This window comes from Pan troglodytes, chromosome 9 (genome assembly GCF_028858775.2).
Source record: "Pan troglodytes isolate AG18354 chromosome 9, NHGRI_mPanTro3-v2.0_pri, whole genome shotgun sequence".
Classification (NCBI taxonomy): Eukaryota; Metazoa; Chordata; class Mammalia; order Primates; family Hominidae; genus Pan; species Pan troglodytes.
Genome location: NC_072407.2, coordinates 35,795,253 through 35,821,412, shown reverse-complemented (window position 1 = coordinate 35,821,412; position 26,160 = coordinate 35,795,253). Strand labels below are relative to the sequence as shown.

Below are 26,160 nucleotides of genomic sequence, written 5' to 3'. Positions count from 1 at the left end.
CTTTCCGCTCATTGCCCATTCAAATACAATTGTAGATCGAAGCCGGCCTTGTCACGTTGAGAAAAAGTGAATTTCTAACATCCAGGACGTGCCTGTCTACTTTCAGTGAATTGCATCCAATCACCCCCAGGGAATTCAGCTAATGTCTCCATCTGTACCCGGACAAGGGAGAGAAAGAAATCAAACATGGTGCCACAAACTGACTTAATATGAAAATGTTTAAAAGGAAAGAAAAAGCAGAGTTTTCTCAAATTGATTGTTGTAGAGTTTTTTGTTTTGTTTTGTTTGTTTGTTTGTTTTTTGTTTGTTTGTTTGTTTGTGACAAAGCTAACTGGAAGGATTGGAGATTTTCCACAGAGGTCCGGGAAAACTTTTTGTGGTGTGGCAAAATAGAAGAGAGAAAAAAGTAAAGTAGCTATTTAAATGAGAGCAGGAAAATAATTTAATAGCAGAGAAACCACAGAATTGCACATAATCATGCCATTATGCAATCCTTGAGACCGGGGTGAAGAGATGGCAAATATTATCTTTGCTAAATAGTCCCCTTTTTGACGCTCGAATTCACAAAACGTTCCTTCAATTTTGATTTAAAATAAAAATCTTGTTAAAACAAGTTTTCTGTTTAAAGGGGAGGAAGTGGAGAGGGAAGGAAGAGCAAGAGCCACACGTACTGCCCAGTAAATTAGATTCCTTAGATGATATATTGATTACTGGCTTGTACAGCTATTTGAAATGACACTCAAATAATACACAGTATTTTAAATCAATTATTTAGGGGCTTTTTCCTCTCCTATTAATTTGTATATGGAAAAGCTTTATTAAACCATTTTATAAGTTAGCGCTCACCCTGGAATCCTTTTTAAAAAATATTGTAGAAGTTAACAGGATGCATTATCTTCCAGATTGAGTAAAATTAAATTTTAAGAGGAAAATCCATTTTTATTTTATAATTGCTGGGAGACTCAGTGCCTATTCTCAATAAAAAGGCAAATACTAAATCAATTCCCACCCACCTGGTAGCACAGATCCAGCGGTAGGGGCTCCTCCAGTCTGGAAGCGGCTTTATTTGCATAAAGTAGTTAAGGGGAGAGAGGAAAAGCGACAGAGGCCGGGAGGGGAAAACATACCTTCGACAAGAACAACAGTTCAACCCAAGAGCCGATTTCTCTATCTTCCTCTCTCTCCACTACTTCCCCTACTTCAAGGCCTCTCACGCCCATCCAGGCTCTCCACCCAGCCTCTGCTGGCTGATGGGGAAGCTCTGGGGCCGGGGCTGGCCTGGGAGCCTAGGCAGACTGGGCGGCTGCCGAGCTCGCTCACTGTGCGGTGGAGAATCAGAGCCTGCAGCTGCCCTAGGTGTCGGAAATTTGCAGTCTGTGCTACCCCGGGCTGAAGGGAGGCCTGAAAGAAAAGAGGTTTCTTTCCCGCTTCCGGTCCTTTGCACCCCAGCTACAGCCTGCCTCAGGTAGCACTCGGCATTTGGGGCTCTAGGAGTCGTCGATGATGCCCCCGGGCCGCCCGCCGTACCCTTCTTCCCGCAATGCGAGCCAATGTGGCCTAGAGAGGATGCCTCTGCCCGGGCGAGGCGAGGTGGGACCTCGTAGGCTGGGCACCACGCGGGGCCCTGCCCAGCTTCCTCTAAGGCTGGTGGCAGGCGCGGAGAGGAGCCCCCAGCACTAGATTTCTGGTAGGGTCTCCAGAGTGCTCCGAGGTCGAGCGCTTCTCCGAGAATCCAGCTGAGGCAGCGGCTAAACCTGCACCTTCTCCCTCGGCGACCCCAGCGCCGTCTCCCTCCCTCCCAGCCTCCTTGCCCGGGGCAAATGGAGAGCGGCTCGTGCGTTGGCCCGGAGCTCGGAAGGGCCTAGTTCGGGCCTCGCCAGCACCACCGGCGCTCCCGCGCAGCCCGAACGCGCCCTTTATTGACAGGCAGATAAGCAGGCGGGGGCCGTGGCGTTTCCAGAGTCGCTCTCGAGCACCCTGCTGGGTTGCAGGGATCTGCGCACACTTAATGGCCTGGACTCCAAACAAGCCCAGAACAGCCCTCTCGGCGGCCTAGGGTTGGTACAGTGTGGGGAACGAGACCCGGACACAAACTGGCCAGCTAGGAAGGCCTACACAGGTCCGAGGCCTATCCGCAGCCCACACACCAAGGCGGACGGCGGAGTCTGGGAGACCTCAGGACATCTGAGGCTGGAGGCTGGGCCAGGTCCTGGAGGGGAGCTAGGGGCTTACCAAGAAACTAGGTCACTGGAGATGGCCGACGGCGACAGGGAAACCAGAACAAATGCCTCTCTTAGCATCCCTTCCCAGCCGAGCAGGGCGACAGGACCATGGTAAGGTCTAGGCCCAGACTAGAGTGGCCAGTGGGAGGTGGGCGCTCCTAGGCCTTAACACAGGATGCCCAGGGCGTTAGGACGAAGAAAGAAAGTTTGGAGAATGTTTGTAAATAAGTAAGAACATCCTGCGGAAACTTCTCAGCCAAAGCTCCCATTCTCCTCCCCACCTTCACCGCCACCCCCACCTCTACCCCTACCCCCACTCCCACCCCTACTCTGCCCTCCAGTCCTCGACGGGCTGAGCAAGACAAAAAATCAAGTCCAGCTAGGAGCTGTCCGGGCTAAGAGGAGTGGGCAGACGGGCTGCCTGGAGCTGCCTCCTGGCCGGTTGCGAGGCCCGGCACCTGTCCAGGTGTGCCAGGGGCGGGAGCGGGAATCACTAGACCTCCGCCTCGGCGCCATCTGTGCTCGGCTCTCCCTTAGCCGCCGCCCGGATCAAGGCGCGCAGGGACTGGCCCTAGGACCCTCCTCCGGCCCAGGCGTCCCCCTCCCTGCTTCTACACACACACTCCCGGGTCCACCCAGGCTGGGTCTCCACGAGCTGCCTAAAGGAAATTCCACGCCCCGCCCCTTCCTCTCCCGCAAACTCCTCAAGCGACCCCTGCCCCTCCGGGCCCGACCTCTGTCACTTTCAAATTGGAGACCCAGATGGAAGCACAGGGGAAGGAGTTGAGAAGCCTCCTGTTTTGAGGGATGGGGGACGGGAATGACAACGAGGGTCTAAATCTCCATTCCAAGATAGCCAGGCCTAGCTCCGCTAAGCCATCTCGCAGTCCACAGAAGGTGTGAGGGAAAAACAGGCACAGACCAGCAAGTCAGTGTCCTGCAGACCCCGCCCCAATTTCTATGAGTACTGACTTCAGAATCTGGGATTTTCCTGTTTTCCTCCTCTAAGTCACAAAGTCAACAGTTAATTCAAAGTCAAAGATAAATACAATCACCTACATTTTCTAATGTGGTTGAAGCCTTTCAGCCAGAGGGCGAGGGAAGCCCGGGTAGGCCCCCTTTAGGGCTTCCCTCTTGAGAACCCAGCAGGCCTGGAGAGATCTTTGGCCTAGGCCCTGAAAAAGGGGTCGCTTGTCCTCTTCCCGGAGCCCCCGTCTGTGCCCAGCTAGTGACTTGCGGGCTCGAGGGCCACGTTGAGGGTACTCATCGAGCCTCGAACTCCTCCTAAAAATGATTCCTGCCAAAAGCGCCTCTCAATTCCGGCGCGGCCTTCGGGTCTCTCCGATGAAGTGACTCCCTTGGGGATCGGAGGAGGGGACAGGGTGATTACCCAGAGAGGTAGCTGGCCAGCCTAAGGGCAGAGATCTTGGGGCCCTAGTGCCCGAAGGTGCGGAGGAGCGCACTCGGCAAGACTAGTTTCCTGAGGATCGACTCTACGCCATACAGGAGGGCGGGCCAGGCCGGACCGGGCCGGGCTAGGGCGGTCACAGGCCGGGCCAAGGAAGGCCAGAGCAGGGGTTGGAGCCGGCCGGACCCTGGGTGGGGAGAAGCAGGCTCCCGCCCGGCCGGAAAACTAGTCGGCGCAGAGCTGTGCCCAACTCTAGCCGCCATGACGTCACGCGGGCCGGGCAGCCAATGAGGACGGCGCTGGCGTGGATATTAAGGAAAGTTAGCGCCTGCCTGAGCACCCTCTTTTCTTATCATTGACATTTAAACTCTGGGGCAGGTCCTCGCGTAGAACGCGGCTGTCAGATCTGCCACTTCCCCTGCCGAGCGGCGGTGAGAAGTGTGGGAACCGGCGCTGCCAGGCTCACCTGCCTCCCCGCCCTCCGCTCCCAGGTAACCGCCCGGGCTCCGGCCCCGGCCCGGCTCGGGGCCCGCGGGGCCTCTCCGCTGCCCGCGACTGCTGTCCCCAAATCAAAGCCCGCCCCAAGTGGCCCCGGGGCTTGATTTTTGCTTTTAAAAGGAGGCATACAAAGATGGAAGCGAGTTACTGAGGGAGGGATAGGAAGGGGGGTGGAGGAGGGACTTGTCTTTGCCGAGTGTGCTCTTCTGCAAAAGTAGCAAAATGTTCCACTCCTAAGAGTGGACTTCCAGTCCGGCCCTGAGCTGGGAGTAGGGGGCGGGAGTCTGCTGCTGCTGTCTGCTAAAGCCACTCGCGACCGCGAAAAATGCAGGAGGTGGGGACGCAGTTTGCATCCAGACCTCCTCTGCGTCGCAGTTCACGACATCCACGCTTGGGAAAGTCCGTACCCGCGCCTGGAGTGCTTAAAGACACCCTGCCGCGGGTCGGGCGAGGTGCAGCAGAAGTTTCCCGCGGTTGCAAAGTGCAGATGGCTGGACCGCAGCAAAGTCTAGAGATGGGGTTCGTTTCTCAGAAAGACGCGGAGTACGAAAGAATGCGGCCCACAGAGCTGGGCAGCGCGTAAAGCCCCCAGCGTGTGATTTGAGCTTCACTTCGGAAGACCTAATAATTAGCGATTCTCACTGAGCTAGAACGCGGGCTCCGGTTACTGCGGGCGCTGCGCTGGCTGCCTCGGCGGGAAGCGCGCGGGCGCCATGGGAGCCGGGCCGCCAAGCCCGGGAAAGAGCAGCGCCCACCACCCTGCGGCCCCTGGAGGGCGGGAGCCGGGGCCCGGAAGTGTCCCCTTAGTGAGTCAGGGAAGGGACGACCCAAACTTAGACTAACTTGTGGTTCAGCCGGGCGAAAGTCCTGGGAGCCCGGCCCTAAAAGCAGCTGGAGACGCCCAGGCCGGCTTAGGCGGGGCACCCAAGAACCCCGCCCGGGAGTTTGGGGCGGCCTCTGGGCCAGGCCCCGGCTAGCCCCCAACCCCCACTCCCACTCGCGCTCCTGCGCCCCCTTTCTAGGTCTTCTGGGAGCACCATCGGAGCTCAGTCACCTGTGACAGGTGTTGGGACCTCCGCCCGACTCCGAGCGGTGGCCGCCCCCTGCTCACCTCACCTGGAAACGGGGGACGAGCGCAGTGGCAGTCCGGCCGCACGCCTTACCTGGGCCGGGATCCTCTCCTCCGCGGGTTCCTCTCCCTGGAGCTGGGCGGCGAGCAGGTTGCCTGCTTCGCAGTGGGAAGTGGACCTTCTCCTCCAGTCATAAATCAAACCCAGCCATCCTCGGGCCTCCTCCCTCATTAGAGATGTTTATTGGAGATCGTGTTTATTCGGCTGTCACGGCGAGAAAACGCGGTGACATAATTACCTCTGACCAGAGTCCTCGCTCCGCGCCCAGGGCGAGCCGAGGACCTCCTCTGTCGCCTTCTCATGCCCGTGCCCTTCGTGATCGGAGGGCGCCCGTGATAGGCTTGTCTTTTTTTCCTCAGACCCTCTCATAGAATTTGGATGACTGGAATTACTATTCAGATTTCCCCAGGGCCCGGAGTTTATTTATTTATTTTAGAATTAGAAAGGAAAACCGAAGGGAACCCAACGCCCCTCCGGGGCAGAAGGGGGCAGCGCGCGCGAGGCGGAAGGACAGTCACTCTCGCTGCACAAACTTTCCCGCGGGCCGCGCCGCGCGTGCAGGGGCTGGACGCCACCCGGCGCCAGAGCCGGGCCTGAGGAGCGGGGTCTGGCGGGGAGCGAGGGCTGCCAGCCTGGGTGGTGTCATTTGTTGCTTCATTTTTCATTCCCTTTCCTCTCGTGAGGAATCAGAGGCATCGGGCCGCGCGGGCTGAGAATTCTTAAATTCTCCCCGGCCGCATTCGGCTGAGCCAACCCGCAGTTCCTGTCAGCCCCTCTGTCCCCCGGGCAGCGGTTTTCCCCGCTAGCCAGGTTTGGAAGTCACCGTCTGTGAGACTGGGTTAGGAAGTGACGAAAAGCGCCGAATTGTTTTCAAATTGAAATTTTTTTTTTTTTTTTTTTTTTTGGAGATAGCGCTGACAAATATATGGGATCCCGGCTTTTGATCCCTGGCTGCCGCCTCTGTTCTCCTGTCGCTAATAAAACTCGCATTGAGCCCCTTAGTGCCTTGATTAACAGGCAGATTAACTCTTACTGGGGTTGGGAACAGCTTGTCCTAATCAATGTCATTTTAAAAGCCCGTCAGGATGCGCTTAGCTCCGGTTCCCTGGATGCTTGAGCGAGCCAGCCATGACATTTGCTCCCTCCCCCTCCCCAGCCTCAAATCCCCCAGTAAAGCCCCCAGTTCCCGCCTGCCTGTTCCCAGGTCTACAACGGGACAAATCGCAGGACCGGGTCGTTGGCCTTTAGAATAGGCAGCGGTTTAGAGAGGGGATATCCAGGGAGAAGGGACTGAGGTGGCCTTGACTTGCTTGCTTTTCCTCTGAAGCTGAACTCTTGCCTCTTGGGGGCAGAGGTTACAGGGAAAAGAGAGATGGGGGGATCGTCACAGGGTGATGAAATGGAAAGCAAACTTTTCTAGGAACCCTATTTGCAAAAATCGGAGAGTGCCGCTGATTTCAGTTGTCCTACATGTCAGGAGTTTTAAACCTAACTCCTATCTGGACAACAGCATGGAGGGACTGGGAGGCAAAGCCTTGGGAGTCTGACTCGCTGGGCTGCTAGGAATCCCTTTGCTGGGAGACTCCACTGGACAATGTTATTTTAAAAGTATTTTGGGGGTGGGCAGGGAGAAGACAGAGAGAGAGAGAGAGAGAGAGAGAGAGAGAGAGAGAGAGACAGGCTGGCCTCCCAGAGCGAATGGAAGAGGACTGAGGACTGAACCCAGGGAGCCCCTAGCACTGGCCATTTGGCAGGAGGCGAGGAAGGGCGAGGGCACCGCGGCTTCCCCCCAAGCCGAGCAGTGGCCCAGCCTGAAGGTGCAACGGGGCGGCTTTGGGATCTTCTTGGCTTTTCTAGGCTCTGGGCTCGGCGAGGCTGCCGGGTTAGCGGGAACCGGCAGGTTGCTGGAGAAAGGAGAGGGACAAAGGCCTGGAAGGAGGGGAGGCACCAGGGACTGGGCGGCCGGGATGGGAGCCTTTGCCTTTAGGGCTCACTGGACCCGTTTGCCAGCTCCGCGGACAAGGGATCCCACCTTCCCAGGGTCTGCAAAAAGAGAGACGTTTGGGGCACTACAAAGTGACGCAGGTGTCTGCCAAGACTTTCCTTCTCCAAAAAATGCCAGTCTTCACCCTTTCCAGGGCGCCGGCGCTGCGCCTCTGCTTGACCGGGGAAAGAGAGAGTTTGGAGGTTTCAGAACTGTCAGAACTCTGGATGGGAGGCTCTTGGTTCTGAAGCTGGGAGCTGGAGGCACTTCCCCCCAGAAGTGGGCACTTCTTTGCCTCCCCGAAGGCCTGATGGGGTGGGCACAGGGGAATGCCAGGGATCGGTGCGGGTGAGATGCTTGCCTCACCTCATGTTGACTCATCAATACTGGCTAGAAGCTCTGGGCAGGCTCTGGCGAGCCACGGTCCCCCAGCGGGACTCCCTCCACGCAGACAGCCCCGCTACCGGGTGGGACGACCCCGGCGGCCCCCGCGGGAACGCACCCGCCGGCCTGAGAGGTCCTCCCTCTGGCCACAGGGGGCGGAGGGTAGGGGGGAACAGGGGCCTGTGGAGAGGCGGGGAAAGGAGACAGAACCTAAAGCGCAATCCCCGCCGCCCCCCCGCGTCTTGGAGGGCAGCAAGTGGGCCTCGGGCGTGTTGGTAGCCGCAATTAAAATGGCGACCTGCGAGTTGTCTCGGTTTTGTACACACCTCTGGCAACCGCGCCCGCACCTCAGTCTCGGCCCCCACACCCCTAGGCCGCGTCGCCCCCAGAGCCGGTACGTGGCAGAGGGAGTGAGGCTCCCCACGAGGCAGAACAGCACCCCCACCTTCCTTGAGACCAGTCCAGAGAGAACGAGGAAATCTCACTCTCACCCCTCTCTCCTTAAACTTTGAAAACTCAGCCTAATTCTGGGGTTGAACTCCCCTCCCCAAATATTGACACATGGGAAGCAGCCAAGTCCTTTTTGTTTTTTGTTTGTGCGGAGGAGTTTCCAGGAGTCTTTCCCGGAGCCCCCTTCCCCACCCAATGACGTCAGTGGCATTCACTCCTCGCTCCTTGCCTTTTCTGATTTTTTGTTAAAACTTTTCTCCGCAGCGAGATGGGGGTTGGAGGGGTGGGAGAAGGAGCTGATTCAAAGAGCCAGTGCCCTGGGGGGAAATAGCAACAAGATTACGGCTGCTTCTTTCCGAGGCAAAGCTTAAGAAGGTGCTAATCCACTCGGTCGCTAATTGAGAGGTTGTAAAAATGATACTCGCCTCCAGTTCGGACAGAATCACTGCCCGCCCCCCCGCAAGTCCCTCGCTCATGCACAGCGGACTTGAGTCTTGAGTCCAAGCTTCTTTAATGCTCGCTTGGAAAGTAAAAGGAGAGAGAAAGAGAAAGACGACTTTCGCTGGTCTGGGACTCAGGGCCGCGGCCCCACTTGCCGGCATCCTCCGAAAGTCGCGCTCCTGCGAAATGAAACTTCGCCCAGGAGGCCGCGGACCTGGACACCCGGCGCCACCTCCTTCGCCTCTGACCCAGGTTTCCTCCCGGCGCTGCGAGCTCCCGGGGAAGGGTTAGAGCCGGCAGCCCTCCCCAGCTCGGGGAGGGGAGAGGGTTATGCGACCCCACCTCTGGCTAGGGCCAGGGAGGCCTTTGCTTCCCGGGAGCCCTGCCCGGGCTCCTTGGTCGCAGGGCTGCTGGGTCCCAGGCAGGAACGAGAGGGTGAGGCCCACACGTGACCCGGCGGCCCAGGGAGACTTGCAGCGTCCTCACTGTCCCGGCTGCCAGGGGCTGCGGCGACGCGGCCTGTCAGCAGCGAGTTCAGGTCGCGCAGATTTTATTGATGAGCTCTGACTTTCAGCACTTTCCCTAAGTCAAGAAGAGTCTAGCGTACCCTTCGGCGGCTTCATTTCAGCCTCCCTCCCTCAGCTCTTCAGCCCTATTCCCCCTCGCCCTGTCCTGGGGTGTGTACAGCAGCCCAGGCCTTCCTTCCTTCTCCTTCCCGGCTCCATGGCCCGAAGCCGCCGAGAGAGCTCGGGACAGCGCAGGACCAGGCAGCCGCTCGCTCTCCTGTCACCTTAACTGCAGGCTCCGAGGGGAGCCTTTGGAGTGTACTGAGGTGTGTCCTAATCGTGCGGCATTCAACAAATGGACTTCTGGTGTGTGGTCAGAAGGGAATAGCCATTTACTTACTTTCCTCCCCGGTTTTCTGGCAACAGCTGAAGGGGAGCTGCCTCTGTGGACTGAGCAGACCCAGGAGAGGGAGTCGTGGTGCGGAGACACACGTACCACACACAGATGACCGGTGGCACACACGACACACGCTGACATATCGACATCGCCAGTGGGACACACACACACACACACACACACACACAGAGAGAGAGAGAGAGAGAGAGAGAGAGAGAATCTCTCCCAGCATTGGTCATCCGCCCCCCCCACCCAGGCTTCCACTCCCCCTCCCCTCTTATCTCCCCTGGCTTCCCCTCCTCTCGGGCGCTGCGAAAAGCAGCCGCACTTAGTCAACAAATGGCACGTGGGAGAAGTTGGTGAGTGTTTGGTGAGGACTCTTCAGGGCTTTTCACAAGAACCCTCTGTACACAAAGTAAGTGGCGTGTTTACTCGGGCCTCTCCAGCCAGAGCTGTGCCTCTGCTCCGCTGCGCACCGCGGCTTCCGAAAGGAGAAAGGAGAGAAGAAAGGGCCGGGAGAGCGGGGTGGAGGATTTGGACAGGCCCTGGAGGCTTGGGCTGGGGAGGCCTCTGGCCTCGTTTAGTTCTCGGCCCCGCAACCTCCTCTCGGCCTAGGCTTCGCTGCAGCCTCCGCAGCTGGAATGGAGCTGCCAGGACCCAGTGACGCTCCCGCCCCTTTCCTCTTCTTCCAAGGGGCCAGGTGGGCTGGGGTGCGGCCGCCGCTGTGCTCTGTGTCTTGGGGCCCGGGCTGGGATGGGGTGGGGGCGGGCGGGGGCGGGGCGGCAGGCCACGCTGTCCTGGAGTTGGCAAGAAAGGACAGCGCAGAAACTTGCGCCCTCCGAGGGCTAGGAGTCCCGAGTCCAGCTTAGGGGGAGTGGGGGCGCGACCCCCAACCCAGAAACCTTCACTTGACCGCTTAAGTTCGCGGCAGCAGGGCGGGCCGCGCCGAATCTCGGCGTGCGCGGAGCGGGGAGATGCAGGCGAGCGCCAGAGCCCGGGCTCGGGGGCCCTGCGCCGGGGAGAGGAGCCGGGACCCACCGGCGGAGCCGAAAACAAGTGTATTCATATTCAAACAAACGGACCAATTGCACCAGGCGGGGAGAGGGAGCATCCAATCGGCTGGCGCGAGGCCCCGGCGCTGCTTTGCATAAAGCAATATTTTGTGTGAGAGAGAGCGGTGCATTTGCATGTTGCGGAGTGATTAGTGGGTTTGAAAAGCGAACCGTGGCTCGGCCTCATTTCCCGCTCTGGTTCAGGCGCAGGAGGAAGTGTTTTGCTGGAGGATGATGACAGAGGTCAGGCTTCGCTAATGGGCCAGTGAGGAGCGGTGGAGGCGAGGCCGGGCGCCGGCACACACACATTAACACACTTGAGCCATCACCAATCAGCATAGGTGTGCTGGCTGCAGCCACTTCCCTCACCCACACTTTATCTCTCACTCTCCAGCCGCTGACAGCCCATTTTATTGTCAATCTCTGTCTTCTTCCCAGGAATCTGAGAATTGCTCTCACACACCAACCCAGCAACATCCGTGGAGAAAACTCTCACCAGCAACTCCTTTAAAACACCGTCATTTCAAACCATTGTGGTCTTCAAGCAACAACAGCAGCACAAAAAACCCCAACCAAACAAAACTCTTGACAGAAGCTGTGACAACCAGAAAGGATGCCTCATAAAGGTGAGTCCGCTTCTTTCTTCTCGCTTTATTTTTATTGCAATATTCAGACAGGTCTCCCCCTTCCTCCCCCCTTCCTTCCTCCCCTCTCGCCGGTCCCCTCCCCCACTGCTACGCCGGGAGAGTTGGGCCGGAGAAGTTTCCACGCAGGAGCCCAAACTTTCTACTTCCAGCGAAAGCCCGCGTCGGAGGGCGACCGCCGGCGAGCGGGAGCGGCGCAGGGCTCGGGGCGGGCGGCCAGCTCAGCCCCAGCGCCAGCGCGGGCTGAGCTCGCGGGAAGAAGGGAGACTCCAGGCGCGACAGCAGCCGCGGCTCCTAGCCCCAGCGTCGCCCAATGCTCCCAACCCGCGGGAAAAGACGAAGAGGCTCTGTGGTGCCCAAGGCCCTGGAACGGCCGCAGAGAGCAACCGCTGCCGGCTGCTTTGTCCAGCCCGAGGCCCAGCGAGCGCGCAGAGAGCGGGCGCTCCGAGGACTCGCCGAGGGAGCGCCGAGAGAACCTGCTCGCCGCGTCTCCGCCCGCCCGCCGGCCCTCGGGCTTTGTGCCGCACTGGGCTCCGGCGCAGAAGAGTCAGCCGGCACTCGAGCGCCGAGGGGGGCACCGCGCCCGCCACCAGCCCGAGTGGAGTCAGTCGGCAAGGCAGCCGCACGCTGGAGGTAGAGGGAAGAGCGAGCTAGCGCGAGCCGGGAAGGAAGCCACCAGGCCAAGGCGGTGGAACGCGCGCTCCGAGGGAGCTCAGAGCCGAGCGGGAGGACTGTCAGCTTCCATCCAGCCCCCGGGCTCTTGCCCCCAACTCCACTGGAGCGCTGAGCTCGGAACTTGAAAATTCTCTGCTCCCCAGGCTTCCCCCGACTCTCATCTCCCTTGCCCTGCGGAGGCTGGGGCTCTTCCCTGTCCTCCGGCCCCCTGCGCTTGGTGGGTATTTTTCCTTGTTTTCCTCTGATCCAGTCGCACCAGGTGTTGGGATTTCAGCAAGTTTTGAGGTGCAGAGGTGGTTTGCTTTTTTGTTTGTTTTACTCCGAATCCCCTTATGTTTTTCTTGGTAAGGCCTTGAAAATAAATCTGTATGAAAGCATTGGCCTTCCCCCTCGTCTGATCACTTCTCCCGGCTAATTAGTCGGAGTAATTTGAGAGCTTTCGATTCTAAGATCCCAGGAGGAAAAGTGTCTTTTCAAAGTTCATAAAGTTGTTGCCTCTTTCCTTGTGCAGATTTTCTCAGTCTCCCTGCGCCATAATAGCCCTGAATTTTAGCAAGTGTAATTGGGGGAAATGGAGTTGAATTTCAAGTGGAAATGCTTTCTTTTTCGAGTGCTAAAACCTGGCTCTTCATTCATGAGCGATTTCTAGAAAGTTTAAAAACAAAGTGAACGTGGTTTCTTTCTTTCTTCCTTTTTACTTTTCTTATACTCTCCCAAGCTCCCTAAGCCATTTTGGACGTTTAACTCGAACTTGGGAAGGTTTTAGAAGGGGCTGGGAGCAGAAAATGAAATGAAAGGCAAAGAGCTTGAAAGCCTGGCGAGTTTACTGAAGAGAAATAATAGTTGTTGCGGTTGACATTACATTTTTTATAGCCAGTGACCTTTGCAAACGTCTGAAGGCAGTTTGATTAGTTGTTATCTTATTTGGCCCTAGAGAGTAAAACTTTGTCATCATAATTGCTAATTACTCTTTTGGCTGGGGGCGGGAGGACCGAGAGCTCTCCCCTTTACCCCAGTTAAAGAGTTTGGGGATGGAATTTGAGAATTAAGTAATTAAAAAAAGAACAGCATTTGAAAACTGAGGCTTGTGTTGGGGACAGAGAGGTGGGGGCAGTGACCACTCTCTTGTGGTCCAAAGCCGGGGCGACTCCAAAATGTCTGGAGACTCCTTCGTTCAGGATGTGGTTCTATGGCCCCAGCGAGGCCGTACAGAGCCTCGGGCTGAGCTGGGGGGCTCAGGCTGCAGTTGGGGGTCTGACCTCTCCGGTGCACAGGACTGCTTCCGGGTGTCGATGTGCCCCACTTCCCGGGTTGCTTCTGCACTTAGTGTTCACGTTTACTTAAGTAATTAGATAGCTTCTTAGCGAGAGGGAAGTGGGAATGGAGCAGAACTGGAATTTGAAATACTACCACCTTCCCAGCTGCTTCGAAAACTAATCAACGAGGCCTCTTTGTGCTCAGCTACTGAATTTTAAAAAAATGGTATCAAGAAGTTACAAGCCAGGATGGGAGCATTCTGTTGTGATTGTGCACAGCGTGGGTTACAAAGTGGAGTTCTGAAAGTTTTACCCCTCCTAGGGGAATTCCGTTCCCCATCTCCCCACCTACTACTCCTTTGCAGCTTCAGGGTCCTGCATTTGTTGGGGTGGGGTATTTTGCATTAGAGTTGAAGATTTTGCCCGTCCAGGGCATGGCTATGGGTGCCGGGACTGAGAGACAGGAAGGAAGCATTGGAGAGCCAACCTAGATAAGGGTAACTAGTAACCCTCTGCTGTGGCCAGTATTTACCCAATGCTGAGAAAAAGTCCTCATTTTCGGTTTATTTTTATGGATTTAAGCTGTCTACCAAGTAGTTAAAAAGTAGACCAGGAATAGCCTTGTAGAGTAAAATGTGCTTCTTGAAATTCTTTGCTTGCAGGCAGGCAGATCAATAATCACCATAGGTAAAACAGAAAAAATAATGCATTTAAAAAAAAAACAGAGAAATGATGCTGTGACTGTTTTGTTATTTTACCTCTTTTTGGGGGGCAGACCTCTTGAATGGGCTCTTTATTGTAACTCTCTCTTCCCAATTGAGCTCCCCACGGTGCCGTTGTATCTTTTTACAGCCCCTAACAACTCACACCAGTAACACAATTACCTCCAGATATTTACAACAAGAAATTACTTTTCTATTTCCTCCACTCACCCAAAAGACTTTTTTTTTTTTTTCCTTTGGGAAAGGTAGGGAGGTGTTCGTACGGGAGCAGCCTCGGGGAACCCTGCACTGGGTCAGGGCTTATGAAGCTAGAAGCGTCTCTCTGTTCCCTTTGTGAGTTGGTGGGTTGTTGGTACATTTGGTTGGAAGCTGTGTTGCTGGTTAGGGAGACTCGGTTTTGCTCCTTGGGTTCGAGGAAAGCTGGAGAATAGAAGCCATTGTTTGCCGTCTGTCGGCTTTGTCGACCACGCTCACCCCCTCCTGTTCGTACTTTTTAAAGCAGTGAGGCGAGGTAGACAGGGTGTGTCACAGTACAGTTAAAGGGGTGAAGATCTAAACGCCAAAAGAGAAGTTAATCACAATAAGTGAGGTTTCGGATAAAAAGTTGGGCTTGCCCCTTTCAAAGTCCCAGAAAGCTGGGAGGTAGATGGAGAGGGGGCCATTGGGAAGTTTTTTTGGTGTAGGGAGAGGAGCAGAAGATAAAGGGTAAGCAGAGTGTTGGGTTCTGGGGGTCTTGTGAAGTTCCTTAAGGAAGGAGGGAGTATGGCCCCGCAGCCCTCCCAAACTGCTCCAGCCTATGCTCTCCGGCACCAGGAAGTTCCAAGATTCCCTTCCCCTGGTCTCCAAACTTCAGGTATTCCTCTCCCCTCACACCCCCTCAACCTCAGCTCTTGGCCTCTACTCCTTACTCCACTGTTCCTCCTGTTTCCCCCTTCCCCTTTTCCTGGTTCTTTATATTTTTGCAAAGTGGGATCCGAACTTGCTAGATTTTCCAATTCTCCCAAGCCAGACCACAGCAGCCTCTTTTAAAGGATGGAGACTTCTGTGGCAGACGCCGCTGAAAATGTGGGTGTAATGCTGGGACTTAGAGTTTGATGACAGTTTGACTGAGCCCTAGATGCATGTATTTTTCCTGAGAGTGAGGCTCAGAGAGCCCATGGACGTATGCTGTTGAACCACAGCTTGATATACCTTTTTCTCCTTCTGTTTTGTCTTAGGGGGAAGACTTTAACTAGGGGTGCGCAGATGTGTGAGGCCTTTTATTGTGAGAGTGGACAGACATCCGAGATTTCAGGCAAGTTCTGTGGTGGCTGCTTTGGGCTCAAAACCCACAAACAGTCAAAACAAACTATTTCAGTATGCTTCTTCACTATAGTTCAGATAGAAGAAAAAAATCAAAATTGGGGCATCGCTTCTACTGATTAAAGGGTTAACTGCTAAAGAATGTAGGGGAAACAGATTGGGGTTATTCCAGTACTTTGTTTCAAGCCCCAAAGGGTAGATTTTGTATGCACTGCAGGGCAGAGCTGGGTGACCCTCAGATCGCCGCAAGCGGTTGAGTGGATCAATTCCTAAAGAACGGAGATTCTCCTGTCCTAGCCCCAGGTCCACCTCGGTTGGGAGTTCAGGCCTACCTGATGCAGCTGCCCGGGGATTAACTCCTATTTTCTTGCTAACAGAGCCCCATATTCGAGCCCCGTGGAATCCCGCGGCCCCCAGCCAGAGCCAGCATGCAGAACAGTAAGTGCCTCTGGTCTTTCTGGGACTTCGGGCTCGGGGTGCGCGGACCCGAGGGTCAGGGGAGGACACAAGGGCTCGCGACGCCCGCGCTGGCCCGGCCGCCGACCCACTGAGGCCCGGGGACCTGCGGCGGCTGCTCCCCCCTCCGCGCCCGGCAGCCCGGGAGGGGAGGGCGTTTGCTTGGCTTTTCTCCATACTGGAGAAGCAGGGGCTGGGCCCTTAAGAACAGCCCGCCCGAGTTTTCGAAGCTGCGGTAGAGAAACCCCATCCCCCCCAAATCCTGTAACTCACACCCCCTCCCGCCCCTGCCCCGGCTCTGACCCCGGAGAGAGGGGCTGGGCTGATCAGGGCGGGGCGAAGTCTTCTCCTAGTTGAGTGAGAAGGAGGCCCCTTTGGGCTTAGCCAAGACTGAAAGTCTCCACCAACCCAGCGGGGTTGGGGGCTTCTCTCCCCAAGTCACTCTCAGGGCAGCTCCTCCCCTCCTCACCCCACCTACGGGCCTAGAAGGGATGGGGAGAGGAGCCCCCAGGCCTGCAGCAGGGTAGGGGTGGTAAGCTCGCTGTTACAGGGCGCGGGAGAGAGCACGGTTTACTGGGTCTGGTAAGGAGGTGCCCAGGAATTGGAAAATCCCTGCCCTGGCAACTGCAATTGCTTGGGTCCTGATAGTCCCAGGCCCAGAGCGCTTTTGATACTTATGGCCCTTGTACCTCCCTGCTTTCCTCTGCCCAGACCCCGTGGGGTCCCACCCACCTTCCTGTTCGTGGTGGGTGCTGGTACGCGGCAGGGCTAGTCTAGAGCTCCGACCTGGGAGCCTGGAGGCCCAGCGAAACCAGGCCCGGTTTGAGGTTACGGTTGAGGCACACGGCGTCAGGGCTCAACTGAACTCGAAGTGTGGAAAGGCCCGGGTCTTCTAGCAGCCTGCCCTGGCCGAACCACAAAGGCTTAAGAAGGGTCCCCAGCACCTTATCCATCTGTTCTGGAAACGCCGGTCGCCCCCTGGTGCTTCCGGAGCTGGTAAGCGCGTAGCTGAGGAAGCGGCACAAAGGTGGCGAGCTTTGCGGGAGTAGTTGTGCAGAACCTGCCGGACCCCAGGGCTTGGCCGGTAGGCTCGCCTTCGGCGGCTGGGTTCTCCCCTTGGAGCTCAGACTCCCCAGCCGCAGGCTGTCTCTCGGGCGGGCCCCAGCCAGGGCGCGCAGCCCTGAGCGTTTGTCGCTGCGGCCCGGCTGGCAGGCCCCGAGGGGCGCGGGGTCGCGGGCCGGCCCGCAGGGCTTTGTGCCGCTCGTTCCCGGGTGTGCGCGAGGCGCGGAGCATCCAAATTGACACCATATGTTTTCCTATTAGTTGCTTCGCGGTCGAGTTCTAGGCGCATAATCATCGCCAGTGGGCGAGAGCGCCAGCAGTCCCTAGGGAAGGGACACAATGATTGAGGCTTAACCTCTGAAGGGGAATTTGGAGCTGCGCTTTCTCTCTGCCATTTCGATGCTGGGAGTGGCGCTCTGGCCCTGGCGTCTCCTGGGCAAGCACCAGCGGGCGGTAGCTGCGGAGGTGGCTGGCACGTTGTTATTTTTTGAAATGAGTGAGGAGGGAGGTCTAGATTTAGGCGGCCTCACGCGCCCGCCTTGGCATTAGCAGACTGGGAATTGCCGTGGCTATGCCCGAAGTTTGGAAAGTCTCTCTCGGTCTCTTTCTGGGACAGCCTTTCTTTTTCCGGGAAGCTCCCTGTGCCTAGAGGTGGGGCTCTGTAGCTGGAGGGGTAGATGGAACTTGCGAAGCAAAGGAAGGCAATAAAAGGAAGTTAGGAGAAACCGGAAACGTGGGCCAGGCCTTGCTCTGTTGGAGAAGCGGTGTCCCCGCAAAGTCCCTGCTTGCGCTGGTCCCGGCCGGAGCCCAGATCCCCCAAACGCCTGTCACTTCTCATCGAGTTGAGGCTCAGGCCCCCACCCGCGCCTCGGTGAGGGCCCCCCTTAGCCCCAAGCCTTCGGCTACCCTGAAAACGCGGCTCCCCTCGAAGGGGAAACAAGTGCAGTTCAATCTCGTCTGAGTGATCTACAAATAAGGACGGAAAGGGTCGTTTTATCACTGTCCCGTTTGTCGTGACGATGCAATTTCCCGGAGCGGAGCACTGTCACAAAGTGACAAGGCTGCCACAAGCGCCCCGACTGATCTTTTCAATTAGCCTTCCATGCATGATCCGGAGCGACTTCCGCCTATTTCCAGAAATTAAGCTCAAACTTGACGTGCAGCTAGTTTTATTTTAAAGACAAATGTCAGAGAGGCTCATCATATTTTCCCCCCTCTTCTATATTTGGAGCTTATTTATTGCTAAGAAGCTCAGGCTCCTGGAGTCAATTTATCAGTAGGCTCCAAGGAGAAGAGAGGAGAGGAGAGGAGAGGAGAGCTGAACAGGGAGCCACGTCTTTTCCTGGGAGGGCTGCTCTCTAAGTCGGGGCTGCAGGTTGGAGATTTTTAAGGAAGTGGAAATTGGCAAATTGGCTTTGTGTGTCTGTGGTTTTTGGGGAGGGGGACTACAAAGAGGGGCTAACTCCCTCTCCCTATTCTCTAAGGTTGGACCACAGGGATGAGGTTGTGAGATACAAAGATAAAGGACGGATGGGGAACACTATGATGTGGTCTTTTTCTTTTCTGTTTTTGATTTTTGCTAATATCTATCCTTGGCTAAGGGGAGGGCGGAGTTCAGCGGCGGAAATAAAGCGAGCAGTGGCTGGTGCGAACCGACTCCCGGCTCTGAGCCTTACTTGCGGTGGCCGGACTTGTCTGTGGCTGAAGCCGAGCCCGGGCTCTGACTCTCACGTCTGCACTGGAGGTGCGGAAACCTGGACTGGGGTTCGCCAGCCACAGACTGGCTGCTCTGGTTGTTCTCTCCTCTTCCTTCTTCTATTCTAACCAAACAAAACCCAACTAGATGCTTGTGCCAGGCCTTGGCCAGTTTGGACGGTGATGGAAACATTTCTGGATTTTAGCGTCTAAGGGAGCACTCAAGGGCTGTAAGGTTTGCTATCACTGTCCCAACACTGCAGAGACCTTGAAGGTTCAGTGTGGGATCTGTAGAACCCATGGTTTGCGGTGACACTCAGAGGGGATCTTTGGGAGATTTATAGAGCCGGTTCTTAGCGCTTTGTGGGTTCAGAGGCTGGCTGCAGTGTTTATGAAGAGGGGCAGTGGGCTGGGGACACTGCTGGGGTTATGGCTGTAGTGAGGTCCATGTGTACTTGTTCCTTGGCATGCGTCTGACTCTGTGTTGCTGCTGCAGTACAGTGGGCAGGGGCACGGTTGCTTGGGACTGGGCTGCCCGATGTCTGGCATGGCTGGTGGTCCTGTTGTCCTTTATTTGATCGATAGCAGGGAACTGATCGCCGAGGTTGGCACAGGTTGGCAGGGGGATGAGGATGCATTGTGGTTGTCTCCTCCTCCTCTCCTTCTTCCTCTTCCCCTTCCTCCTCTCCTTTCTGTTCTTGTTCTCCCTCATCTTCCTCTTCCTTCTTCTCCCTCTTCTTCCTCTTCACTCTGCTCTCCTCTCTTCTTTTCCCCTTTCCTCTCCTCTCCCTTTCCTCAGGTCACAGCGGAGTGAATCAGCTCGGTGGTGTCTTTGTCAACGGGCGGCCACTGCCGGACTCCACCCGGCAGAAGATTGTAGAGCTAGCTCACAGCGGGGCCCGGCCGTGCGACATTTCCCGAATTCTGCAGGTGATCCTCCCGGCGCCGCCCCACTCGCCGCCCCCGCGGCCCTCCACTCTCAACGCCCTCTCTTCATTTCTTACTGTAAACGATGCTAATTATGGACCCCCCACCCTCACCCACCCCAGTCCCCAGTCCCCCCACCCACTCCCCTGCCTTCCCACTTTCCCCTCTCCTTCCACCATCCTTCCCTATCTCTTTCAACCTGGGTCAGTTACATAAGATAACTCATCTGCTTCAGAAAAATATTGTGTGCGGATTTTTTTAAAAAAATCTTTCTCTTTTTATTTGGTAAAGACATTCATTGTGGGAACAGTTTATGAACTGTAATAAGCTGAGTTATATAAACCGGCATAATTTCATTCTGCTCTCCCCAGCCCATGCTTACCTCAGCTTTTGAGGTATTTGTTTATTCGTCATGTTTATGAATAATATATATTGATTTTAAAAGGCAAATGCTATTTACTCCTCCCTAACTCATATTTACTCAATTGAGTATTTTTTAAAGAAGAAGAAGAAGTAAAAAAAATCAGTTTATTTTTTACCTTTGTTCTTTAAAACATAACGCCACTTTAAGCAAGGTCAGCACAAAAATAAATTTATCTACTTCATTTTGATGCATCTTCAGGCAGTGTTTAAGAAAAGTTTTTTTTTTAAAAAAAAAAGCTTTTAAATTCGTTTTTTAGTTCAAATTGTTTGAAAGTATCATCATATTTGTAGTTTTTAGGGCTACAAATGTAATTTTAAGAAAAAAAGCTCTCTACAGTAAGTTCTCGTACCATTGAAGGTATATTTTTGTGTTATAGACCCATGCAGATGCAAAAGTCCAAGTGCTGGACAATCAAAACGTAAGCTTGTCATTGTTTAATGCATACTTAAACAATTTTATTTTTGTCTTGAAATTATTAATAATGTGGTTTTCTGTCCACTTCCCATATGCAGGTGTCCAACGGATGTGTGAGTAAAATTCTGGGCAGGTATTACGAGACTGGCTCCATCAGACCCAGGGCAATCGGTGGTAGTAAACCGAGAGTAGCGACTCCAGAAGTTGTAAGCAAAATAGCCCAGTATAAGCGGGAGTGCCCGTCCATCTTTGCTTGGGAAATCCGAGACAGATTACTGTCCGAGGGGGTCTGTACCAACGATAACATACCAAGTGTAAGTTCATTGAGAAGATCTGCCCTCCCTGCCCTAAGCCCAATGCTCTCTCCTCTTTACCTCCTCCCACCCTCTCTCTCCACTGTCTCTTAGTCTGTGTCCTCTCCCTGCTCCACATTTGTCTCCTTTGTACCTGGGGGAACAGAGAGGAATGCCCTGACTTTTCTTTGACTGTCTGGAAAATGGGAGTCAAGTGTGGGGAGTCATTCACTTCATTTGCATGCTGCAAAACAGAGGGCGGAGGCACCAGGGAAAGGCACTTGAATGAAGAAGGAAAATGAGAACCAGATTGTAACTTCGTCCTAATCCACCTGCCAGAACTTTCCTTCAGGTGTCACACATCCATTTCCATCCTAATATTAAACAATATAATGAAAGAAAGCTTTACACCAAGTCTAAATAGATTTTATTTTCGGGCAGTCTTTTAACAAAGCAAAGCAACCGTGTGAGTTAGGTCACCAGAGACACCAAGCAATGGTGAAGGACCCCCTCCCCCCAATTCTCTATCCAACTAAATTTCCATGCCCAAAGTGATAGCTATCATTTTTTCCACGGTGTATCTGCAAATCCACCCACTGTCCCGGGGTGGCTGGGAGCTTTTTAATGGGTTGAGAGTTGCTTTTTAAGGTTGTGGGTGAGCTGAGATGGGTGACTGTGTCTTCAGGAGGCACTACCATTTGGTTTGATTTTGGTTTGATTTGCAGGTGTCATCAATAAACAGAGTTCTTCGCAACCTGGCTAGCGAAAAGCAACAGATGGGCGCAGACGGCATGTATGATAAACTAAGGATGTTGAACGGGCAGACCGGAAGCTGGGGCACCCGCCCTGGTTGGTATCCGGGGACTTCGGTGCCAGGGCAACCTACGCAAGGTAAAACCCAAGCAGCTATCCACGCAGCTCTCCATATGTGCATCCCTTTGCCTGTCCCCTACTCTCCCAACCATTTCCTCTCAGGGCTTCCATGCTTGGGGAATGTCATGGGTGAGACTGCATTTGAAGGCCTGGGACACATCGACCACATTGTATGTAGGTGGTGTTTGTTGAACCATTTTGTTGGCCTGGGAATGTGAGGGTTGTGTATGTCAGGAGCGGTATGAAGGTGGCTGGTGGGTGCGTGTGTCTGTTTGTGGGCAGCACTGTGTGCATAAGAGCGAGCTGCGTGGTGCACTATTCAAATTTGACATTAGAATGCAGGGAGAGCCCCCTTGTAGAAGTGTGACAAGTTAACGCACTGACAGACTGCGAGGTAAACATAATTGTATCGTGTTGCTTTTTGCTGTAATTGACAAATTATGTGACTATGAGTAGGGTGCACATGAAAAGGTGAGCAGGGAGATGCAGGGCGAGTCGGGGATGGGGCATTGGAAGTGGTGGTCTCCCAACTAAAACCACCCCACTATCCTTGCCCCTCCCCCGTTCGCCCCTCTGGGCCCCACTTTCTCACTCTCTGTGGGTGGCGACTATGTGGAAGTGGTGAGGTGAAGATACTGTGAGCAGGACGGCGGGATGCCGGGAGCCGCTCTGGTCTGGGAGGAGAGATGGGACCTGAAACACCCCAGGTTCTGTGAGAAGGGCTGGAGGAAGAAGAGCGGGGGATGGGGGGGCTGGGGCGGAGGGGAGGGTCAGTTGGCTCCCCTCCGCCCCCCTCCACACCCCGAGGTAGCTTGGTCAAGAATAGGAAACAGTTTACTCCGAAGATTAATCGGTATTTGTTGTCCTCGTGACAAGGAGATAATATGCGGGATAATGGGACGTGGCGTCTCACTCCCAGGAGCACAACGGAGCCGGGGGGCTTGGGGCCGGGGGCGGCGCGCGGGACTGCGAGGAGGCTGCCGGCGCGTCCGTGAGCTCTCGGACCGGCTCCGGATGCCCGGCGCCTCCATGGAGTCGGGCGAGGGAAGGGAAAATCGGTAACAGTATGCGAAATATCTGGTACAAAGGATGCTTCTGTCACTCGCAAGAATTTGTTATGGGAACAATCCTGTCGCTCTGTAATTGCTCATTAGAGAACGTTTTGTTTCTCATTAAGGCGACATGAATAAGCGTCTAGTTGAAGGAGACAGCTGTAGAAATGTTCCACAAGAGACCTCTGGACACGATTCGGCACCAATTGCCAATTAGACATGTCAGTTTTAAGAGCAGAAAACAATATAGGACGGACACTGGGAAGATAGGGAGCAAAGCGCTCGCTTCTTGTTTCCCAGCGCGGCCGCTCGGCCGGCGGAGGCCTCCTGACGCGCGGGGCCCGGGCTCCCCTGGGCGACCCCGCCCGCACGGGCCCCGAACCCGCCGCCTCCGCGAGCTCAGAGGGCCCCCAGGCCCGCTCCCGCCTCTGGTGAGACTAGCGATTGACCCCACCGAGTGTAGGCAACCCCATCCCTGCCTGACTTTTGAAACAGTAGGATTCCCACTTGTAGACACTGGACACACCCAAGTGACACCCGAACTTCGCACTCACGAGCGTCCACCCCTCCGCCCCCAGCAATCTGAGGTCCTGGTGATCCCTCCCCTGACAAGAGTCTGACCCACTTAGTCCGAGAAGTCTTGGGGAGGGACTCAGGGCACGGTGGCCCAGGCCTGGGAGGGCTGAGCCCAGAGCCTCCACTCCGGGCTCTCCCCGGTGCGTGGGCTCCCATGAGCTTGGGGCGCAGGAGACACCCCCCTCCCGCTTCTTGGAGCTGGGCAGAAGCCGAGGACAGCAGCTTCCACCAGAGGTGGCGCCCGATTCGGGCGGATTTTCGTCGCCGGCAGTCTGAGGGCGGGAAGTGAGAGTCAAATCGGCTAGGGTCCGCCTGTGATGGTTGGGGCCGGAGGTGGAGCTAGTCCAGGGGCTTTTCACTTTAACGCGCCTAGTTGCTAGAAAATTCTGGGTCAACTGACAATCACCACCCCCCCCCCACCCTCAAGTGAGGTTTTTGGGGGGTGATTGTCACCTCAGGCACAGGACCGTCGCCCCTAGTTGCGTGGGGAGGACACGTGGGCCAAACGAAGCACAGAGTTGCCGGCGTGGGGGTAGCGGGCACCGGTGGTGAGCTTCGCTTCACGTTCCCGGGGAATCCTCAGACTTTTTGGTGCTAAGAGGGTCCCCCTCCCTCCCTAGCCTCCTTTCCCAGCCCAGGAAGCCTTTCTTGGGTTTTAAAGAGTCCATTACTCCAAAAGCATAAGGTGGGGGTTAGGTCTCAGAGGGAGACAAATATGGTTTCCATCTGATCAACGCCATGCGGCGGTGAATAAAATCGCGACGACGTGGGCTGACAACAACAAGAGACAACTCTATCCAGCCCCAATTCTCCGGCGATTTGGTGGTTTCAGGGATCACGGAGACACTTTTTCTTATCTCCTCCCCTCACCCCACCCCCACCCCCCATAATACCCAGGCCCTCTATAGGATTTAGTCAGCCTCTCTTTCAACAGATGCTACAATGTTTTGATCCGCGCTCCAGAGCTGAAAAGGTGCCGCAACCGGGTTGCTATCTTTTCTTGCTTGTTTTCCGCCTCACTGATTAAGACACTAAGAAACTAAGGAATGATTTTATTTCCCAGCAACTCTCTCTCTCTCTCTCTCTCTCTCTCTCTCTCTCTCACCTCCTTCCAGGAAACAAATCCTATTCCCACCGTCAGATGGTCCTGGGGCTGGGATAATGGGAGGCGCTTTCACTCGCTTTCTCACGGATTAGGCTGGAAGGTGAACGACACCCACTGAAGGCCCCTGCTTTGCGCGGCTCCGAGGGGGAGCCTTTTGAAGAAGATATCTTAATTGTCCACCACTTAGGTTTATCGTGAGGGTGGGGGAGTCGAGATCCAACTTCTAGTTTTATTTTGTTAAAAGCTTTAAGAGTGGAAGGCAAATCCACTAAAGTGGGGGGGAAATGCACCCATTTTAAGTAAGAGCAGCCGCTAGGTCACCGCCTGGCTGCAAACAGTTGCCACTTCTAAAGTAACGAACTGTCTCCGTGCCGCTCTCCCCGTGGGGTAGAGAAGGGATCCTGCAGCGACAGGTTTCTTTTTGCTGTGGAATTCCAATCCCCGCTTCCCATTTTTTTTTTTCTTTCCAGATTTAAAATTGAGCTCTACTGTCCCTGCTGACTTTTCTCTCTTAAGTGTCAGTTCTGGAGGCAGCACAGGACCTGGCGGCGATCGCGTGCTGCCTGTGTAAACCCGTGTGTATGTTTGTGTGAGACAGAACATGGATAAGAATGTGAATCTCCATGTTTTAAAATTAAGAAAATGTCAAAGAGGCAAATGAGAGCAGAGCATGCTATCGGCGGGGGTCTTCGGAGGCAGATTCGGGCAACTTTGTTTAATTGGCGAGATCGAATGTGCCAGAAAAGGGACCGAGATGGGGCCCCTAGGAAGGCATGGGCATGAGTGGCCATGGGGAGATGGGCATTGTGTTCTCCTCAGTGCCCCCCACCCCATACCAGATGTGCACAGATTTTTGTCTGTTTTCCAAAAGCAATAACCCTCCGGCCTTTCTAGTTGGCCAAAAGGAGCTATTTCCAGTCTTCCTTCTTCACCAAACCCGAAAATAAAGCGAGGAGTGGGGGTGGTCGCTTCATTTCTTCCCTTGAAAAACGCTTTGAAAAGTCCCCGGAAACTTGGGGCAGTAAATTAGCACAGACGCTTGTGCCCGCACACGTGAGCGGAGCGCGTCTCCCTCAGCTAAGTAGCCCTCCTCGACCCCCACCTTTCTGATGGAGTGCAAAGACCCAGAGTCCAGCTGAGGCTCAGTTACTAATATTCTCTGTCCCTCATCCTCCTTTTCCTCTCTCTCCCACTCTTGTTCGGCTCTCGTGTCTCTTTTTCCTCCCAGCATTCTTTTCTGTCCTTTTTTAAAAAATACCTTTCTGGCCTCTGTGTTTTTTGAGCCCTCTTTTCCCCTCCATCGCCCTCTGTCCTTCCCCTAACCCAGGCCCCCCAATCCTTCCCCCTTGCTTCCACCCCCACCGCTGGTTTCCATCCTGCCTCCCCTCCATCTCCTCTATGTAGGAACCCAGCCCTGGTCCCCGTCCACTCTCCCTGCCTCCCCCCATGCTGGGCCCTGGCCCCCCATCCACCCTCCATCCCCCTAGCCAAGCGCCCTAAATAGCACGGAGGCGCCCGCTCTTCGGACAGTGATTAATGATAGCAGAGCAGAGGGGTTAACACACTTCACTGAAAAGTCTGTTGACTGGGCTTCTTGTAACACAATGTGGCCCGCTGCACGCCTCAAGAGAATCCTTTTGTTGTCCGCGCTCATTGTAGCCTCAAAATTCTGCCCACGAAAGTTTGCCAACGCTCCTGCCCCAGGAGTTTAATAGTTTCCCTTACTCGCGGGGCATTGTGCAGCGCTGAAAAGCAGCCCCTCGCTATTCAAGTGTTGGTGGTCATCTCAATAGATCTCCAAGGGCCCATATGGTGGCCAGTGCCGATGAATCCGCCTGTTTAAATGGGGGAGAAAGTTGGGGTTTTAAAACATTTCAAAGTTCCTGAAAAGATCCCACTAGATCCTGTCACAATTCCCTGAACTCTTTGAAGGCGCAGCCTATTGTCTCCTGGTTATAAATAATATTCCTGGCCATGTCGATTCCCACCAAGGCGCTCCTAGGGGCCCCTCCACCCCGCCTCTGGCCAAGTTTTGAGGATAGGGAGGTGGGTAGCCCATGTTGGTATCCCTTGGGGGTCATTTCAGGACCCCAGACCCAGGACCCAGCCTGTAGTGGCCCCGGAGGCCCAGTCAGAGTTTAGGCAATCCTGCTTCCCTTCACTGTGGCCTTACAGGCAAGGTGCAAGCCGGGAGCCAGCTAGCCCAAGTGCA

At 55.0% G+C, this 26,160-nt stretch overlaps 1 protein-coding gene across 20 annotated transcripts in view; it reads left to right on the top strand.

Moving 5' to 3' along the window:
- Positions 1–3,858: 3,858 nt before the first annotated feature.
- The window catches only part of PAX6 (paired box 6), a 29,148-nt gene continuing 6,846 nt past the window's right edge, over positions 3,859–26,160 (top strand). The window contains exons 1-8 of one of the 20 annotated variants that reach the window (XM_054662190.2): positions 3,859–4,121; positions 10,911–11,098; positions 14,987–15,063; positions 15,449–15,509; positions 19,084–19,214; positions 20,012–20,053; positions 20,148–20,162; positions 21,068–21,233. In XM_054662190.2, coding sequence (XP_054518165.1) covers positions 15,500–15,509; positions 19,084–19,214; positions 20,012–20,053; positions 20,148–20,162; positions 21,068–21,233 — 364 coding nt within the window. In that variant the 5' untranslated portion in view covers positions 3,859–4,121; positions 10,911–11,098; positions 14,987–15,063; positions 15,449–15,499. Of the gene's footprint in view, positions 4,122–9,724; positions 9,836–10,596; positions 11,099–14,986; positions 15,064–15,448; positions 15,510–18,190; positions 18,334–19,083; positions 19,215–20,011; positions 20,054–20,147; positions 20,695–21,067; positions 21,234–21,262; positions 21,390–26,160 lie in introns of those variants that run through there. The other 19 variants (XM_016920620.4, XM_016920622.4, XM_054662189.2 and 16 more) reach the window with 19 other exon arrangements.